General features: G+C 43.6%; 1 protein-coding gene across 1 annotated transcript in view; it reads right to left on the bottom strand.

The window, feature by feature from the left end:
* Window positions 1-5,509: 5,509 nt before the first annotated feature.
* The window catches only part of LOC132821414 (rhodopsin kinase grk7-a-like), a 40,904-nt gene continuing 25,019 nt past the window's right edge, over window positions 5,510-21,394 (bottom strand). The window contains exons 3-4 of the mRNA XM_060833997.1: window positions 14,928-15,199; window positions 5,510-5,855 (exon numbers count right to left, since the gene is read on the bottom strand). Of these exons, the coding sequence (XP_060689980.1) occupies window positions 5,510-5,855; window positions 14,928-15,199 (618 nt within the window). The remainder of the gene's footprint in view (window positions 5,856-14,927; window positions 15,200-21,394) is intronic.

The raw sequence follows: 21,394 nt of genomic DNA, 5'->3' as shown, positions 1-21,394 counted from the left end.
TAGCACAGCCGTGATATCATGCCTGACCAGCAATGCAACTCCACCCACCCACCCCTCCCCTTTTACTTCCCTCCCTGTCCTGTCTGAAGTGTCTATATCCTGGAATATTTAGTTGCCAATCATGCCCTTCCTTCAACCGAGTCTCTGTGATGGCAATGATGTCATACTCCCAGGCACCAATCCAAGCCCTAAGTTCATCTGCCTTACACACTATACTCCTTGCATTAAAGCAGATGCACTTCAGGCCACCAATTCTTTGCGTTCATCTGCTCTCTGCCTACTCTTCCCTTTATTAATGCTATCTCCATGATCCTTACAGTCTCCAGTCTCCACCTCACTGCCTACATGTTTTCTCTTCTGGTTCCCAGACCCCTGCCACATTAGTTTAAAACCTCCCCAACAGCAGTAGCAAAAACTCCTCCAAGCACATTGGTTCCAGTCTGGTTCAGGTGTAGACCGTGCATTTTGTAATAGTCCCACCTTCCCCAGAACCGGTCCCAATGTCCAACAAATCTGAACCCCTCCCTCCTACACCATCTCTCAAGCCACGTGTTCATCTTGCCTTTTTTTTCATTTCTACGCTGGCTAGCACGTGGCACTGGTAGTAATCCCGAGATCACTACCTTTGAGGTCCTCCCCTTTAACTCCTCTCCTAGCTCCCTGAATTCTTCTTTCAGGACCTCATCTTGTTTTTCACTTATATCGTTGGTGCCTATATGCACCAAGACAACTGGCTGTTCACCCTCCCCTTTTGGAATGCTCTGCAGCTGATCAGTGACATCCCTGGCCCGAGCACCTGGGAGGCAACATATCACCTGGGAGTCCCGTTTTCAGCCACAGAACCACCTATCTACCCCCCTCACAATAGAATCCCCTATGACTATGGCCCTACGAGTCCTTTTCCTGTCCTTCTGAACAGCAGTGCCCCCCACGGTGCCATGATCCTGGCAACTGCTGCCCTCCCCTGGTGAGCCATCTTCCCCAACAGTATCCAAAACAGTATACCTGTTTTGGAGGGAGATGACCGTAGGGGACACCTGCACTGCCTTCCTGCTCTTTTTCTGTCTTTTGGTCACCCATTCACTGTCTCCCTCAGCAATTCTAACCTGCGGTGTGACCAGTTCACTAAACGTGCTATCCACGACCTCCTCAGCATCGCGGCTGCTCCACAGTGAGTCCATCCGCAGCTCCACACCCGTGATGTGGTAAAACAAGAGCTGCAGTTGGACACACTTCTTGCAAGTGTAAGATCAGAAATGTCCCTGAGCTCCCACATCAGGCAAGAGGCACATGCCACGGGTCTGAGGTTCCCTGCCGTTGGAAGCTAAACTACAAATCATTAACTGTCAAATCTTCTGTAGTTTGCATAATTGTTATTTTCACAAATGATTGTTTATCTTGGACATAAACTCCTCTTACCAAAAATTAGGTGAAATCTTCCATAAAAATTGAAATGGTGAATGAAACCACATCAATGCTTAAAATAAGACACAGATGAAGTGAATGCAGTGCGCCTACAACAGCTGGAGCCAGGTGTACTGTTGTTTGCTGTTGGTATTTATACAGAAATCAAAAATAGAGTTGCAAAGTGATGCTTGACCGGGGTGTGTAGCAACAGGAGGGTGCCAGTACTGAAGAGTCCTGAGATCAGGTTAGCGTCTGTTTTGATGATTGGAATGTCACAGTAATAATACTGACCCTACAGTCTGTAGATCAAGAGACCTTACAATCAAGAAATTTAGTATAAAACTCATGAGTTGCCTTTTACTTTGAATCATAAACCTATAGAGATTGATGGTTAATCTATTAATTTCATTAGTGCTTTAGCTAATCTCTAAAGGTTGGAGCTTTTGTCTGGTACTGGACTACTCCACCTGGGAAAAAAAAGCTTTGGCTGAACTGACACACAAACAGAATGATCCCAGTCTCTATTCCTCGTTTATTTTCATCCAAAATCCACTTGCAAACACACCCTGCCCAGTGATTAACCACACCACAGTGATGTTTATCATACAAACACATAGACATTGGCTCCGTTTCTATATTGTCAGTGTCTTTGTATTTCAGACAAAATTTGACACCCAGCCACATGAGGTGATGTTAGGGTTGGGATTTGATCAGAGAGACGTGTTTTAAGGAGTATTGTAAAAGACAAAGGGTAAAGTAGGGAATCTTAAAGAGCGAACACCAGGGGTTAGAGGGTTGGAAGCTGAAAACCTGGCTTTCCATTGCAGTCAGATTAAAGTCAGTGATCTACAAGAGGTCAGAATTGAAAGAACACTGGAATGATTAGATTCCCTACAGTGTGGAAACAGGCTCTTTGGCCCAACAAGTCCACACTGACCCTCTGAAGAGTAACCCACCCAGACCCATACCCCTACATTTACCCCTGACTGATGCACCTAACACTACGGACAATTTAGCATCGCCAATTCACCTAACCTGCACATCTTTGGATTGTGGGCGGAAGCCAGAGCACCCAGAGGAAACCCACGCAGACACTGGGAGAATGTGCAAACTCCACACAGACAGTCACCCGAGGCTGGAATCAAACCCGGGTCCCTGGCACTGTGAGCAGCAGTGCTAACCACTGATCCACTGTGGAATAGGAGGGGCGTAAGACGATATGTTACACAGATAGAGAAGACTTGAGGTCATGGAGGGATTATACATGATCTAAGATGTTTAGCTACTGATTAGGAACATTTCATATGTAAAGGTCTCGATTTAGTTGCTTTGTATCCATTCCGAATTGCAAACATTACAGTTGGATAAACAGATTACATTAAAAAATTACATTGAGGAGCTCAGTGCAGTGGTCTCCACATGTCGTCTGACTGGCCTCATAAGCCACTGATTGTCCCGGCCGGACCCCAGTCTGTTCAGTCCAACAATTGGCCCCGCTCCACTCCAGGTCTCCAGCCCACCCTGCTCCAGCTCACTCACTCCAGGCCTCCAGCCCACCCTGCTCCAGCTCACTCACTCCAGGCCTCCAGCCCACCCTGCTCCAGCTCACTCACTCCAGGCCTCCAGCCCACCCTGCTCCAGCTCACTCACTCCAGCCCGCTCTATTCCAGCTCTCAGCTGCTCTAAGGTAAGTTTTCTTATAATACAAAAAACTTTAAAATTGTAGAACGTTGCCTACTCCACCTCCGCCATCTTAATGGATGTGAACCTTTCACTGTACTCTTGTTCTTCAGTACACATGACAATAAAATCTAAATATAAATCTAAAGAATCAGAAATCTGTATTTGACCTTGGTGTGAGGGACACACAGACCTGTCACCCCAAGCACCCATACCCTGGCAGTCACTGCAATAACACAGCCACCATACCCCCCCAACACTTCCCATAGTGCCACTGATGAACTCTGGTCTTTTGAGCTGATCAATGGAGCTGTATCAAAACCATGCGGATTCTGGATGGACACAGGTGTAGATATCCCTTCTGATGCAATTTCACCTACCTGTAGTCTTTCTACACACACCCAGCATCTTGTACTTAGTACACACTGCTAATGATGATAGACAGTGGTGGAGGGAGTGGATGTTTGTGGATGTGGTGCCAATCAAGTGGGCTGCTTTGTCCTGGATGGTGTCAAGCTTCTTGAGTGTTGTTGAGGCTGCACCCATCCAGGCAAGTGGGAAGTATTCCATCACACTCCTGCCTCGTGTCATATAGATGGTGGGCAGACTTTGGGGAGTCAGGAGGTGAGTTATTTTCTGCAAGATTCCCAGCCTCTGACCCGTATCACTGTGATTATGTGGTGAGTTCACTTCAGTTTCTGGTCACTGGTAACCAGCAGGACATTAGTAATGGAACATTCAGTGATGGTGATGCCATTGGATGTGAAGGGGAGATGGTGAGATTATCTCCTATTGGAGATGGCCATTGCCTGACAGTTGTGCGGTTACTTGCTAATTTTCGACCCGAATGTTGTCCAGGTCTTGCTGCATTTGAATATATCTGCTTCAGTATCTGAGGAGTTGCAAATGGTGCTGAACATTGTGCAATCATCAGTAAACATCCCTCCTTCTGACCCCATGAGGGAGGGAAGGTCTTTGATATGGCTGGAGATGGTTGGGCCACAATGCATGGCACAAACATTACAAAAAAAAACCTACAAGTTTCAATAACAATAACATCACATTCCTTGAGTAACAATTGAATTTTGTCTATTTTGGCTTAAATTTTTATTGCTTTCAAGACAGCAAGCACAAATGGACACCCATTCTATTGAACGTCAATGATTCTGAGTGAATTTCTGATGTTAGAATTGAAATAGCTTTATCCATGAAAATTAAGATCCTGCTCACCTTCTCCCACTCAACCCACAACACACACGATGGGCATTATGGCAGAGATCCACAAGGTGCAATCCTGGCTCCTGACATCAAAGCTCCTTGATATATCATGTGAATGAAGGAAACTTCACTTTGTACCTTTTCAAAGTATGGACACATCATTACATAACATTGCTTATTTAAAAAATGATTTTGTACTACTGTTGTTGCTCCAATATTATAGCATTATCCACTAGATATCGTGAAAGAAACACAGCTACAGGGAATCATGTACCTTCGTTTGTAATAGTTCATGTCTTATATATGCACACAGTATTGATACCTGTGTCTACTTCATTATCAAACATTGAGCACCATTCATTAACAAAGGAAGTAAAGCACTCGAGAAACATTAGTGCCCTTTACTTTTTGTCTTAGCATTTCCTTTAACACATGTGCAAGCAATATTAAAATACACATCTCTATTAGATTATGCCTATTACTTTTTTTTAAAGAAATGCAACCCAGGAATGCAATTCATCTCTCCTGTATTCTCAGTTTACTACATTGTCACTAGTGGCTAATGCATTGTACAACACTCGATGCAGTACAAGATGTTCATTTGGAAAGCTCAAAGTTGAATTCTAGCTGTGATCATCCCTATTACTCACTTTCTCAATTGATATCATGTAATCCATCAGAGACAGGTATGGTTATTCAATAGATTTCTGTTATTTCCTGTACAAAGCACCATTACTCAATGCAGAAATGGGAACTGAACCAAGCATCGATGTCCGTAAGATCAAAGGTAAGCCCTTTTAAAATATCACTCAGAAGACGAAATTTGCCCCAATTTTTTTTCATATTTGTTTATGCATCACAGAAATTGACAGCAATATTTCTGCTCATTTCCACCTTCAGTGGGTGTTTTCTTTTGTCTTTACACCCTGTAGTTTGACAACAGCAATAATGGATGTCCATTTTTAGAAAAATCATTTCAAAAATTAATCTCTCTCCCTGTGCAACAGTATTACCAGTTGTATAGGATCCACCTTCTCTAAACGTCCAGCAAGGTGTTTAATGATTGCATGTCTTCACTGGTGCTGTTGTTTGGAACTGATGTCTTTATTTGTATATAATCAGGGACTGAGATAAATTCTCATCTCAACTTCTTGGTCAGAAGAGCATCAAGTAGACAAAGTAAGGAAAGGTTTGGTTAAACATTTCACAGAATCATACAAACACCTGATTTTGCCTCTCCAGAGCCATTGGCTATGTCACCAGCCTCCTGCCTGGAAGGGTCATTAAGATCATCAAATACACCACTTTCAATAATTTCTTCCTGCCACGGGATGGTGACAGCACCTGTAGAAAACTTCTTGTAGAACTGCTTATCCTGGTCAGTGATTTCAACACCTTTGATCTCAGAGAAGTCAGCAATATCTCCGATGTCCTTACAATACACCGTGGAGGGGTCTGGCACATAAGGAGGCTCAGTAAGTCCAGCTTCTAAACGTTGAAAGTTGATCGACTTGAAGAAAGGGTGATTTCTAGGGTCATCGTTTTCACCCCTAAAATAAGAACACAGTGGAACATTTTTACATATCACCTACATTTTCAGTTTTTATTGTAATTGCTGTTTTATAGATCTTATGCAAGTGAAACCTCATTTGATGTTCTGGTAACGACTCACTGGACTCAGAGCATTAACTCTGTTTTTCTCTCTACAGATGCTGCCAGATCCACTGAGTTCCTCCTGCATTCATTGTGTTTATTTCTTAAGATCGAAAGAAATAGGAACAGGAGCGGGCCATTCAGCCCCTGAGTCTGTTTTGCCATGCAATAGGATCAGGATTCCTTATGTCCATTTCCTGCCCTTTCCCTGTAACCCTTGATTTTCCGACTGATCAAGAATCGCTCTACCTCAGCCTTAAATATACACAAGGACTCTGCCCCCACAGCTCTCTCTGTAACAAGAAGTTCCAAAGACTCACAACCCTCTGAAAGAAGAAATTCCTCCTCATCTCAGTCTTTAATTGGTGCCCCTTTATTCGGAGACTATCCTCTCCTGAAGAAGGGCACGTGCTTGATACATTGATTCTCCTGCTCCTTGGATGCTGCCTGACCTGCTGTGCTTTTCCAGCAACACATTTTCAGCTCTATCCTCTCTGGTCCCAGACTCTCCCATGAGGGGAAACACCCTTTCAGCATTGACCCTGTCAACCCCTTCAGAATCCAAAATGTTTCATTGAGATCTCTCATTTTTTTAAGCTCCAGTGAGTAGAGGCCCAACCTGTTTAGTGCCTCCTCATAAGACAATCCCCCCACACCAGGGATCATCCCGAGTGAACCTTCTACAATCTGCCTCTAATGAAATAATATATTTTTCAATCATCATTTGTTCATTTTCAGGAAAAAGAAATGATGAGTGGTCCTTATGCCTGATCCCCTTTCATGGTCTCATTGATCAAGAGCTGTTGCATTTCTTTAACCTCTGTTAGGAATGATTGTGAAGAGCTAACTGAGCAACAGGGCAATCGCTTGATTGTAAAAGAAAATCTGGGAAAAACATGAAAAATAGTGCCTTTTTTTTAGCATCATTGATTACTGGTGGTGTCTGTCATGATATCCAATATTCAAAGGTCCCTGATCCAAGATTCCTTTCTAAGAGCTGTTGTGGTGCCATTGCAGTAGCCTAACTTTTCAGACCAGATGGTCTCGGTTCAAATCCCACCTCCTGCTGTGCCATGTAACAGCACATCTGAACAGATTAGTTAGAGAGCAGCTCTGCAATCTTCCAGTCAAACTTGCTACTTCATTGCAGAGATGTTCTAAGAAAAATAAAGCAATTTTTCCAATTATCCAAGACTCCCACATTGAGAAAAAAATTGAATTGGTACCTTTCCTTGTAATTTGCCAGAGGCTGAGTCTTATTTGAAGGTGATTGGATTCGTTAGACTTGGTTGAAAATGGGAATATAATGATCTACGTTATGAGAATGTGAACAAGAACCATCTAGTAACCTGTACTTCATAATGGCCAAGCTCAATTAATGCAGCCCATGTACAGAGACATTGCAACAACATCCGAGATGTTAAAAGTAGTCTTTCATGACAGTGCAAAGTAACTGATAGCAAACTGGCATCTCATTTTCGATTGACAAGAAATGCACGTGCGCTGTGGAACGGATTTATTCTGGGTGATCATCAAAGATGGAGGTTAAATCCATGATTTGACAAAGCTATAATTTAAATTGTTGAATTAAAGTAAGAATTAAAGTAGCTCAGTTGGCTGGAAAGTAAGACAAGTTAAAAAACAAAGAATTGCAGATACTGGAAATCAGAAACAAAAACAGAAATTGCTGGAAAAGCTCAGCAGGTCTGTGGAGAGAAATCAGAGTTAATGTTTGAAGGGTCATTTGACCTGAAACATTAATAGTAATACCACTGACATGGATTCAATCTCCACACCAGCTGAGGTTACAATGAAAGAGTCTCCTTCTCCCCTCTCCCCTCTCCTGAGGTGTGGTGACCCTCAGCTTAAACCAACACCTAACCCTCTCTAATGAGAGAGTGGGACTATGGCAGTCTTATTATTTTATTGAATGGTGGAATAGGCTTGAGGGGCTGAATGGCCTACTCCTGCTTCTTGTTCATGGTGGCTCAGTGGTTAGCACTGCTGCCTCACAGCGCCAGAGACCCAGGTTCAATTCCACCCTCGGGCAACTGTATGCGTGGAGTTTTGCACATTCTCCCCGTGTCTGCCTGGGTTTCCTCTGACTGCGCCAGTTTCCTCCCATAGCAAAAAGATGTGCAGGTTAGGGTGGATTGGCCATGCTAAACTGCCCTGTAGATGGGTTAGATGGGTTGGCTGAGGGAAATGCATGGTTACAGGGATGGGAGTGGGTCTGGGTAGGATGCCCTATGGAGGGACGGTGTGGACTCAGTGGCTTGCTTCCACATTGTAGGGATTCTATGATTCTTTAAGTTAGGTCCCAGATTAGACATTTTCTCATTGAATAGCTGACCAGGCTTGAGTAGTTAAATGCCCTACCTTTGTTCTGATGAGATACGCCAAGACAGAATTCCAAAAAGTGCATAAAGGCCATGGTAATTTTTTGCAAAACTATCATATTGTAAATGTGTATGGTGAACTTAGCCCCACAAGATTAACTTTAACACAACACAGTCATAGAGTCATAGAGATGTACAGCACGGAAACAGACCCTTCGGTCCAACCCATCCACGCCGACCAGATATCCCAACCCAATCTAGTCCCACCTGCCAGCACCTGGCCCACATCCCTCCAAACCCTTCCTATTCATACACCCACCCAAATGTCTTTTAAATGTTGCAATTGTACCAGCCTCCACCACTTTCTCTGGCAGCTCATTCCACACACATACCACTGTCTGCGTGAAAAAATTGCCCCTTAGGTCTCTTTTATATCTTTTCCCTCTCACTCTAAACCTATGCCCTCTAGTTCTGGACTCCCTGACCCCAGGGAAAAGACTTTGTTTATTTACCCTATCCATGCCCCTCATAATTTTGTAAGCCTCTATAAGGTCACCCCTCAGCCTCCGATGCTCCAGGGAAAACAGCCCCAGCCTGTTCAGCCTCTCCCTATAGCTCAAATCCTCCAACCCTGGCTACATCCTTATAAATCTTTTCTGAACCATTTTAAGTTTCACATCTTTCCAATAGGAAGGAGACCAGAATTGCACGCAATATTCCAACAGTGGCCTAACCAATGTCCTGTACAGCTGCAAAATGACCTCCCAACTCCTGTACTCAATACTCTGACCAATAAGGGAAAGCATACCAAACGCCTTCTTCACTATCCTATCTACCTGTGACTCCACTTTCAAGGAGCTATGAACCTGCACTCCAAGGTCTCTTTGTTCAGCAACACTCCCTAGGACCTTACTATTAAGTGTATAAGTCCTGCTAAGATTTGCTTTCCCAAAATGCAGCACCCCGCATTTATCTGAATTAAACTCCATCTGCCACTTCTCAGCCCTATGGCCTATCTGATCAAAATCCTGTTGTAATCTGAGGTAACCCTCTTCACTGTCCACTACACCTCCAATTTTGGTGTCATCTGCAAACTTGCTAACTGTACCTCTTATGCTCACATCCAAATCATTTACATAAATGACGATAAATAGTGGACCAAGTTTACACACAGGGAGTGATTTGGAGAGGATAGTTGTATGTAGTACACTGTACTTTCCTGAGTCAAGGTTCATCCAGGCTTTTGCTGGGTTTCGTATTCCTAAAGGGTTAGAGATAGGTTCGGTGATTGAGCAAAGATCTGGCAAATGGAGCACATGTGGAAAAGCGTGAAATTATCCAATTTGGCAGAAAGAATCTTAAAGAAAGTATATTGTCCAAACAAAAGCAGAAATTGTTGGAGAAATCTGAAACTCTGACAGCATCTGTGGAGAGACAGCAGAGTTAATGTTTTGAGTCCAGTGACCCTGCTTTAGAGCCTTGCATTCACTGATTGACTAACACGACCCTTGGGGCGTGAAATTGCATTTTATCAGCATTTTTCCCAGAATTTTCCAAATAATCACTTCAAGAAATTGTGAGCATTAAGATATTTTGCATTAAGTGTCTCCTTGTCATGTCAATAAACCAAATATGATCAACACTAACAAGTGTCACATGGCCTTTCACTGTGTACAGTTCTGGTCTCCTTCTTATTGGAAGGATGTTGTGAAACTTGAAAGGGTTCAGAAAAGATTTACAAGGATGTCACCAGGGTTGGAGGATTTGAGCTATAGGGAGAGGCTGACCAGGCTGGGGCTGTTTTCCCTGAAGCGTCGGAGGCTGCGGTTTATAAAATCATGAGAAGCATGAATACGATAAATAGACAAAGTCTTTTCCCTGGGGTCGGGGAGTTCAAACTAGAGGGCATAGGTTTAGGGGAAAGATATAAAAGAGACCTAAGGGGAATTTTTTTTCACGCAAAGGTTGGTGTGTGCATGGAATGAGCTGCCAGAGGAAGTGGTTGAGGCTGGTACAATTACAACATTTAAAAAGGCATCTGAATCAGTATATTAATAGGAAGGGTTTAGAGAGATATGGGCCAACTGCTGGAAAATGGGACTAGGTTAATTTAGGATATCTGGTTGGCATGGACAAGTTGGACCGAAGATTCTGTTTCTATGCTATGACTCGAGGGCATGGCTTTAAGGTGAGAGGGGAAGGATTTAGAAGGGACCTAGAAGGTAACTTTTTCATGCAGAGGGTGGTACGTGTATGGAACGAGCTACTGGAGGAAGTGGTGGAGGCTGGTACAATTTGAAAGGCATCTGGATGGTTACATGAATAGGAAGGGTTTAAAGGGTAATGGGCCAAATGCTGGCAAATGGGACTAGATTAATTTAGAATGTCTAGTTGGCATGGACAAGTTGGCATGGACAAGTACAGCTCTATGACTCTATTTCTGAATTATATTTCAGGGCAAACAGAATGGATGATGCTTCAGAGCTGTCACATTCACACACTGAACTAAACGTAGGCAAGAATGTGATGTTGGAGGGTGACACCTTTTAGATCGGGGGGGGAGGAGCCTATCACAGTAGCTTACGGCCAGAGTTTCACTCCCTGCGATGTAGCATAAACACTCTGGCACTGCAATCTATTTGGAGAAGGATATAGTCCTTAGATCTCCTAACTGAGATATAACATCCACCTCCTTGTGAAGCCTCCATGCTGCACTTTGTTAGGACTGATGTGACGGGATTGATGTGACGGTTACTGTTAGACATTGTTGTTGTTGCTGGAGTCTTTGAGGCTTCGGGTGAAGACAGCGTGGAAGGAGGTAGCAAATTACTATTTCATCAACAACTCTACAGCTGCTGTAGAGCCTTCAGAAGGAAAAGCAAGAGGTTGACATCCCGCTAAGGACACGGAGGACACTAGGCCCTCACCAGCTGTTGTTTTCCACAGCTCTCAGATGCACACAGTGAGTGCTTGCTATGCATGTCCCAGGCTGGTAGCACTGAACAGCAGCAACTGCTGGAGCTGGATGTGCATTCTGAACGACTGGTTGACCATCATGGTAACAGCTCCCACAAACGATTACGCTGATAGTTTGTTTCAAGAAGCAAGTGAGACCCTGTGTGATATCTCCAATTCCTCAGCTGGCACTGGGGTTCTCCACCATCGCTGGCATCCCCCAGGTGCAGAGCACTATCAACTGCACCCACACTGCTTTGACAGTGTCCTATCACCAACCAGTCGAGTTCATCACCACAAGAAGGCTCCTGCTCCTTCAATGTCCAACCTTTGGCTGTGCCACCGACGCCAGATTCTGGTGATGTGCTCTAGAGATCCGAGGTGTTCGCCAGATTTAAATATTCAAGAGAGTTCACAGGTTCCTGCAGTCTACTGAGGTCCTCAGGTGGTACAGGGCTGGCCGCTGAGAGACAAGGGCTAACCCCTCCAAACCCCGACAAGTTACACCTTCGTGAAACCCCCACACTGATGCAGAATGAAGATACAATTCTGCCCACACTTCCACCAGCATCACAGTGGAACAGATGAAAGGCCTCCGAAAACTGAGGTTTTGAGATGGTAGATCACAACAGTGATATCACCCAGGAATGGTGTGTCATGTCACAGTGTATCAAACAAAGGAGGGGAAAGATGTGCAGGTTAGCTGGATGGGCCATGGGGTATTGTCCATGGTGTCCAGGCCCAGGGATGTGCAGGTTAGCTGGATGGGCCATGGGTTTTGTCCATGGTGTCCAGGTCCAGGAATGTGCAGGTTAGCTGGATGGGCCATGGGATATTGTCCATGGTGTCCAGGCCCAGGAATGTGCAGGTTAGCTGGATGGGCCATGGGATATTGTCCATAGTGTCCAGGCCCAGGGATGTGCAGGTTAGCTGGATGGACCATGGGATATTGTCCACAGTGTCCAGGCCCAGGGATGTGCAGGTTAGCTGGATGGGCCATGGGTTTTGTCCATGGTGTCCAGGTCCAGGAATGTGCAGGTTAGCTGGATGGGCCATGGGATATTGTCCATGGTGTCCAGGCCCAGGAATGTGCAGGTTAGCTGGATGGGCCATGGGGTATTGTCCATGGTGTCCAGGCCCAAGGATGTGCAGGTTATCTGGGTGGGCCATGGGATATTGTCCATGGTATCCAGGCACAGGAATGTGCAGGTTAACTGGATGGACCATGGGGTATTGTCCATGGTGTCCTGGCCCAGGGATGTGCAGGTTAGCTGGATGGGCCATGGGGTATTGTCCATGGTGTCCAGGCCCAAGGATGTGCAGGTTATCTGGATGGGCCATGGGGTATTGTCCATGGTGTCCAGGCCCAAGGATGTGCAGGTTAGCTGGATGGACCATGGGGTATTGTCCATGGTGTCCAGGCCCAAGGATGTGCAGGTTAGCTGGATGGGCCATGGGGTATTGTCCATAGTGTCCAGGCCCAGGGATGTGCAGGTTAGCTGGATTGGCCATGGGGTATTGTCCATGGTGTCCAGGCCCAGGAATGTGCAGGTTAGCTGGATGGGCCATGGGGTATTGTCCATAGTGTCCAGGCCCAGGGATGTGCACGTTATCTGGATGGGCCATGGGGTATTGTCCATGGTGTCCAGGCCCAAGGATGTGCAGGTTATCTGGATGGGCCATGGGGTATTGTCCATGGTGTCCAGGCCCAAGGATGTGCAGGTTAGCTGGATGGACCATGGGGTATTGTCCATGGTGTCCAGGCCCAAGGATGTGCAGGTTAGCTGGATGGGCCATGGGGTATTGTCCATAGTGTCCAGGCCCAGGGATGTGCTGGTTAGCTGGATTGGCCATGGGAAATGCGGGGTTCCAGGGATAGGGGAGAGAGGTGGGTCTTGGTGCAATGATCTTTGGAGGTTTGATGTGAACTCAATGGGCTGAATGCTGGAAAAGCACAGCAGCCTGACCAGCACCACACTCTCAACTCTGATCTCCTGCATCTACAGTCTTAATTTCTCCTCAATGGGCTGAATGGCCTGCTTTCACACTGCAGAGATTCAATGATTCTATGAATGCCCTGGGTGCAAAAGGACTGGGGGTTTGACAGCAATCTTTTGAGGATGAAGGGTGATTGACTGGAGGGTCATCCAGGAGAGTGTGAAACAGCAATATCTTGTTGAGCACAAGAAGACAGGGGGAGAGAAAGAGAGAGAGATCATACCTGGAATCTGCTTCCAGAATGAATGTGCTGATCCGAGACCTCCTTTAACTGGTCAACTTTCAGATACAACAATATTGTGTTTGACAAATTTCGAATTTAACCTCTTCTCCCCATTTTATTTAATTTTCCTTGTTGGTTTGATTCCTTTTTCTTATTTTATTGACTCTTATCTTCTTCTTTTGAATGGCAGCTGTTCACAATCCCACCATTCATAGTTCCTCTAATCATTTGTTTCTTTACTCATCTTGTTACTAATGCCTCCTGCCTCGTACCATGAAACTTTTTAAAAATAATTTAATTGTCTCTGTCTTCCACGCTGATGACAGGCCTTCCCCCTTTTGGTTCAGCCTCACTCCTTCCCTCCTGTCACTTGCTCTCAACCTGTCACTATTTCACCCTCATAAACCTGAAATGGTAACTCCGATATTCTCTTTCCAAATGCTGCCAGACCTGCTGACCATTTCCAGAGATTTTTGTTTTTATTTCAAAATGTAAGTGACTCTGGAAACACAAAGGTGTATTTTAACTGAATGGATTAACATTATCTAATTTTATAGCCAGCTGCAACAGAGATGTGGTGCTGTCATGGTAACATGCCTAGATTAGTTATCCAATAACTTTAGGTTAGTATTCTGGGACCATCGGTTCAGATCTTGCCATGTTAGGTTCTGAACTTTGAATTTAATAAAAACTAGCCCAATGTCAATAATTTGTTTTAAAAAAGACCTATCGGGTACATGAATGCCCTTTGGGGAAAGGAATCTTACATCAAATTTGAATTTAACAATGTCAGTTCATTTTCTCTGACCTCCCTAACAATATTATAATAGTAAACAATTAACATTTGTTTTAAAAAGTATCAACAATTTCATAGTATGAATGGGTTCGAATCCTCCCACGGCAGATGGTAGAATTTGAATTCAATAAAAATCTGGAATTAAGAGACTAATGACGGCCTGAAACTGTTGTTGATAGTCAAAAAAGACACATATATGGTCCACTAAAGCGTCTAAGGAAGGAAATCTGCCATCCTTACCTGGTCTGGCCTACATGTGACTCCAGCTGCAAATGTGTTGCTGGTCAAAGCACAGCAGGCCAGGCAGCATCTCAGGAATAGAGAATTCGACGTTTCGAGCATAAGGGCTTATGCTCGAAACGTCGAATTCTCTATTCCTGAGATGCTGCCTGGCCTGCTGTGCTTTGACCAGCAACACATTTGCAGCTGTGATCTCCAGCATCTGCAGACCTCATTTTTTACATGTGACTCCAGCCCTGCAGCAACGTGGTTGACTCCTAACTGCCCTCTGAGCAATTAGGGATGGGTAATAAATGGCCAATGACATCAACATTCCATGAATAAACAAATAAAAAGTACTGTTGCTTACCTAGCAGCAGTTAATAAATGTGTGCCTTGCTGTTAGTAGTAACACAGTAATTATTGATGTAATAATTACCTGCAGCCTAAACGTTCTTCTGAGTCCTTTGCCAAAAACAGTCTGCAAATGTCCCTCGCCTCCTCTGTGAATTTGGGGTTTTCATAGTTCACTTCATCTTCCAGTGTTCTTCTTTTTACTTCGTCTTTACTGACCTTTTCTTTATAATCCTTGAAAGGTGTTCGGCCAGCAATCATTTCGTAAATGCTACATCCCAAAGCGAACCAATCCACAGGGTATTTGTAGCTCTCCTCTTTCAGTATCTCTGGAGCCATATAACCATTAGTTCCAGCCTACAACATGAAATGTAAAGTCCATTTAGAACCTAATGGCGAAATGCCGAAGCTTAATTAGACCATTAAATCGATAAGAAATTGTTGCACATTCCCAATAACATAGAGTCATAGAGATGTACAGCACGGTTCAACTCGTCCATACTGACCAGATATCCTAAATTAATTTAGTTCCATTTGCCAACACTTGGCCCATATCCTCTAAACCCTTCCTATTCATATACCCATCCAGATGCCTTTTAAACGCTGTAATTGTACCAGCCTCCACCACTTCCTCTGGCAGCTCATTCCATACACGTACCACTCTTTGTGTGAAAAGTTGCCTCTTTGGTCCCTTTTAAATCTTCCGTCTCTCATCTTAAACCTATGCCCTCTAGATTTGGACTCTCTACACTGGGAAACAGACCTTGGTTATTCACCCTAACCATGTCCCTCATGATTTTATAAAGCTTTATGCGGTCATCCCTCAGCCTCTGATACTCCAGGGAAAACAGCCCCAGCCTGTTCTGCCTCTCCCTATAGCTCAAACCCTCCAACCCTGGCAACATCCTTGCAAATTTTTTCTGAATCCTTTCCAGTTTAGCAACATCTTTCCTATAGCAGGGAGACCAAAATTGAATGCAGGTTTCTAAAAGTGGCCTAACCAATGTTCCGTACGGCTGCAACATGACCTCCCAACTCCTATACTCAATGCGTGGCTTGTCTAACGACAACTTGGTAAGCCCGTGTCATGGCTTGGAAAGGGTGGACACTAGGAAATTGTTTCCATTAGGTGAGGAGACTAGGACCCGTGGACACAGCCTGAGAATTAGAGGGGGTCAATTCAGAACAGAAATGGGGAGACATTTCTTCAGCCAGAGAGTGGTGGGCCTGTGGAATTCATTGCCGCAGAGGGCAGTGGAGGCTGGGATGCTAAATGTCTTCAAGGCAGAGATTGATAAATTCTTGATGTCACAAGGAATTAAGGGCTACAGGGAGAATGCGGGTAAGTGGAGTTGAAATGCCCATCAGCCATGATTGAATGGGGGAGTGGACTCGATGGGCCGAATGGCCTTACTTCCACTCCTATGTCTTATGGTCTTATACAAGATGTAATCTTTATTATGTAGGTGCAGTGAGAGTGCATCAATATTGTGCCTGGAAAGACCTGCACTAATGCCCAATCATTTTCAGGCTGTGATTACCCTACAGTAGTGTAATAGCATTGGGACTGCATCATGCTTTTTAGAACTGAAACTGAATCTGTTTAAAATTCGCATTTAGGCTTAAAAGCAAAACTTTGTAATCAGAATACAATTTACAATAGAAGGAGTAAACGTAAATCATCAGTGCTGGATGCAGCAAAGGTTAGCCTAGTTTCTATTTACAGCGGTTCAAGAAGACAGCTCAACACCACCTTCACAAGGGGCAATTAGGGACAGACAAGAAATGCTGGCCCAATCAGTGACACCCACATCCCACAAGATAATTACAAACTGCGAGAATAAAATGGGCAGACATTAAATTGTATTGACACTTCCTTTGCAATGCTCAGTATTTATTCAGATTCCAATAAATGTTTCCTTTATTTCTCTTTCACTCGTGATATTTAACTTCAGACTATTCTATGCACTTTGCTCTTTTCTCTCCTATCTTGTTTGTTTTTTTTCAACTCTGTTTTTCTTTCTGCAACTTTACTGTAGATTTCTGCCATTATCCCTCTCTTCTGAGTTGCACCAGACGGTAGTTTCAGGCTGTAATCTGTCTGGCCCAGTCTGAACGACCATTCTGGCATGAATTCTGAGATTCAGTGGTCATGAGTTATTTATGGTGTGGAGGTGTCGGTGTTGTAACTGGGGTGGACAAAGTCAAAAGTCACATGACACCAGGTTATAGTCCAACAGGTTTATTTGAAATCATAAGCCTTTGGAGCATTTCTCCTTCGTCACCTGATGAAGGGGCAGTGCTTCGAAAGCTTGTGATTTCAAATAAACTTTTTGGACCCTAACCTGATTAGATTAGACTTACAGTGTGGAAACAGGCCCTTCGGCCCAACAAGTCCACACCGACCCGCCGAAGCGCAACCCACCCATACCCCTACATTTACCCCTTACCTAACACTACGGGCAATTTAGCTTGGCCAATTCACCTGACCCGCACATCTTTGGACTGTGGGAGGAAACCGGAGCAAACCCACGCAGACACGGGGAGAACGTGCAAACTCCACACAGTCAGTCGCCTGAGTCGGGAATTGAACCCGGGTCTACAGGCGCTGTGAGGTAGCAGTGCTAACCACTGTGCCACCGTGCCGCCCATAAATGTTGTGTGACTCGTGAGTTATTTAACCATGTGGGCTATCCTAGCCCCATTCTCTCCTGACATGATTACAATTGCGCTGTCATATGGAAACAGCGTGTAAACCCTTGCTGAATATTTTTCACCATTACTAGACAATTCCTTCACAGTAATAGTTGCACCAGCAAAGCCTACAGGCCAGAAATAAAAGAACATACTCTCACTGAGGCACTGTAGGAGATGACAACATTTTTCTATGTTTCTCTGTTCTCACTGGCTACTTGCTTCATTAGTGTGTATTCTTTTGCTGTTTTATTTTCATGTCTCTGCGTCATTCCTCCTGGTTTTATTGTCATTACAATGATTTGATCATTCTTCATCATCTTGCCTTGCCAGCATGGACAAAAAGCAGTTATGATGGCCATTATTAGAACCATGAATAATACAGCACAGGAAAAGCCCCTTCGGCCCGTCCAAGCCAGCACCAACACATTTTGCCCTTCCACACTAAAACTGTCTTCACTTACAGGATAAGTACTCCTCTATTCCCTTCGTATTCCTGTATTCCTCCAGGTAATTCTGTGTCTGCATCCACCACCTCCTCTGGTAACAGGTTCCAGGCACTCACCACCCTTTGTGTGAAAAACGTGCCTTGCACAAGTCTTTTAAACATTTCCTCCCCACACCTTGAACCTGAGTCCTCTGGTAATTGACCTCTCCAACCTGGGATTTAGCTTCATCCGTCCCACTCTACCCATGCCATTCACAATCTTATAAACCTCAATTAGGTCATGCCTCAGATTCCTGTGTTCCAGTGAAAACAAACCCAATCTATCCAGCTTTCTTCACAGCTAAAATCCCCCATACCAGGCAACATGCTGGTAAACCTTTTCTGTACCTTCTCCAAAGCATCCATATCCTTCTGGTAGTGCAGAGACCAGAAGAGTATGCAATATTCCAAGTTTGGTCAAACTATAATGATACAACATCTTTATTCCTCTCCCCTACTTTCCCTCAACATTGGATGAGCCATGCAATTGTCATTCCTAACTGCAGAGATCAGCAGATAGCATTTCTGTGGTCTCCCTATATTACTAATTACTAAAAAAAATGAGGATAGCTTTCTGGAAGACCAACCCAGGCTGCATTTATCACAGTTACTTCCTGCACTGCAATGTCTGTAGTTCCATCATTGCACAGACCACTTAAACTTCACTTTTGGATTTATGAAGCCATTACCACCTTTCGTTTTAAACACTTCCACATAACTACGGTGTTATATTTCCCAGCTTTTAAATTAAGAGACCATTTTATAAATTTCTTAGATTTTACATGAGCTACAAATTAGCATTGCAGATTGTTAATGTTAAACGGCTATTAATGAGGGATGTTTCAATTATTTTAAGTTTACAGTTTTGTAGTTGAAACGGAGATATTTACATACGCACAAATGTAGAAGCTGAAATTGAATTAAGAGAATTTTCTGAGGTAAATTGAATCAAATCAATGCTGTTTTCCAAAAATAGTTAAACTAATTTCAGTAATTTTCCATCTTGAAATTAAAGTATCATGAATGGCAGTGAATCGACCACGTTATTTGCTGAGTACTAATGACTGTACTTATAACATTCTTCACAATATTACAATAATAGATCGGAACTCCAATGCTTTTACAGACTTTTTTTAACTTTTAATTTCAAAATGTGTATTTTTTTAAAAAAGAGGATTGCTACAGTGGAAAAAAAAACCTCCAAATAGAAATGCAGAGACAGTCAGGCAAAGTCCTGTGTGAAGCCCTTGGAATATTACCCCTAGAATGGATCAGAGAATTTCCAAATAGACAGAAACTTAGACAGAGAAAAGATAACAGGGAGGGTTGATTATTCCCTCTCTCAGCAGGAAGGTATTCCTTGCAGGTATTCTTGCTTTACTTTCCAGGAAGACACAAAAAAGAAGTGGTTAAAAACTAATTGTTGCACTGATCTGTGTTTATTATTGGCCAGGCATTCTGAGTGCTGTGGGGTCCACCGATTTTGGGAACAGCCATTTTAAACAGTGAAGCAAAATACCGCATATGCTGGAAATCCGAAATAAACAGAGAATGCTGGAGAAACCCAGCAGGTCTATGGGGGGAGCACCCATAGAAACCCTGCAGCGTAGAAGCAGGCCATTTGGACCATCAAGTCCATACTGATCATCCAAAGCACGTCCTACCCAGACCCACCCCATCCCTGTTACCCTGCATTTCCCACGGCTAACCCACCTAATCTGTACATCCATGGACAATTTAGCCTGGCCAATCCACTTAACCTGTACATTGTTAGACTGTGGGAGGAAACCGAAGCACCTGGTGGAAACCCATGCGGATACTGGGAGAATGTGCAAATTCCACACAGTCACCTAAGGCTGGAATCGAACCCGGGTTATTGGTGCTGTGAGGCAGCAGTGTTAACCACTGAGCCAGAGTTAACATTTTGTGTCCAAAAATGAATCTCCTTTAGAACCATATTTTAAATACCTCTGCACTGTAGGTAAAACAAAACACAGATCTTTCACTTGAAATGCTTGAAGGGAATCAGAACAGAATTTCTGCCAATCTGCAAAGCTAAAATATCAATATTGGGACTGATTAACTCTCAATATCAACACTACTGCCATCTGAAAACAGCTGCAACATCACCTTCTCTGATTTCCACAAACAATTCAGAGACCAATCCATTTCTGTCTTTGTTTTTTTTTTCTTTTCAGGCACATTTCTTATTTATACTCTTTATGTATATGTTTCATTGCTATTTGTTCTTGTACTGAGCAATTAATAAACTAGCAATTGTTGTTAATGTTAGAAAGTCTAGTTATATTGGTTCCTGTTAAGACATAAATTCATTTAGGTCTGGTGGAAAGTTATCTATAAGGGAAGGAATTATTTCTAAGGGAGTGGGTGAATAACTGAAGGGGGTCAGTTCCCATCTCCTTACATGGAGGTTAATAATTTGGGGTATTCTGTCGGAATTATAACAATTTGGGAACCTCATCCTGCACTGGGTTATAACAACAGCTATTCCTAAAAAATATCCTGCACTTAGCTGCTACAATGTAATGTTTATTTGAAATTTCTTTACCTGACTATTGTCAACCATTTAACAAAGTCTTATTTCTAACTTTTTTTTTTAACTTTGTAAAGTAATGTGATTACCTTTTATTCCTCTTTTGTATCCAAGATTTGTACCTGGCTACTTGTACCTAAGATGGTGCCATAAGAGGCAGACATTGTAAAAGATTTTCGTTCTTACTTCTACAATCGAGTACGCATGACAATAATGGATATTCTCTGCTACTTTTCTATTCTATTCATCTGGAATCTCAGTAACAATGACCATGAAACTACTATGTGGAGGTGTCGATCTTGGATTGGGGCGGACAAAGTCACAAATTCCATGATATCGGGTTATAGTCCGACAGGTTTTGGAGCACTGCTCCTGGGTGTAAACCTGGCGAAGGGGCTACGCTTGAAAAATGTGCAATTTCAATAAACCTGCTGGACTATAACCCAGTGTCTTGTGATTTTTGACCACAAAACTATTGGATTGTTATAAAAAACTTTCAGCCAGTTTCACTAATGTCCTTGGGGGAACATTATCTGCTGACTTTGTCTAATCCGACCTGCATGTGACTCCAGGCCCACAGCCATGTGGTTGACTCAGAAATGCCCCATGGAAGCAATTAGCTACAGTTAGCTGGTACCAAACCAAGAACAGTAAAGTTGAAGGATAAAACCAGACAGTCCATTCAGAGACCAGACATGACCAAGGTACAACCTGTCCAGTGACCCTGTAAAGTCCTGTAAAGCCAAAACTGCGACAGCTTATACTCCAGCTCATTAAGCAACAGCCTTGGGAGATCCAAGATGGCGGCGACTCAGCA

The sequence above is a fragment of the Hemiscyllium ocellatum genome, chromosome 13 (assembly GCF_020745735.1).
Source record: "Hemiscyllium ocellatum isolate sHemOce1 chromosome 13, sHemOce1.pat.X.cur, whole genome shotgun sequence".
Taxonomy (NCBI): domain Eukaryota; kingdom Metazoa; phylum Chordata; class Chondrichthyes; order Orectolobiformes; family Hemiscylliidae; genus Hemiscyllium; species Hemiscyllium ocellatum.
This window is presented reverse-complemented; position numbering and strand designations above follow the sequence as displayed.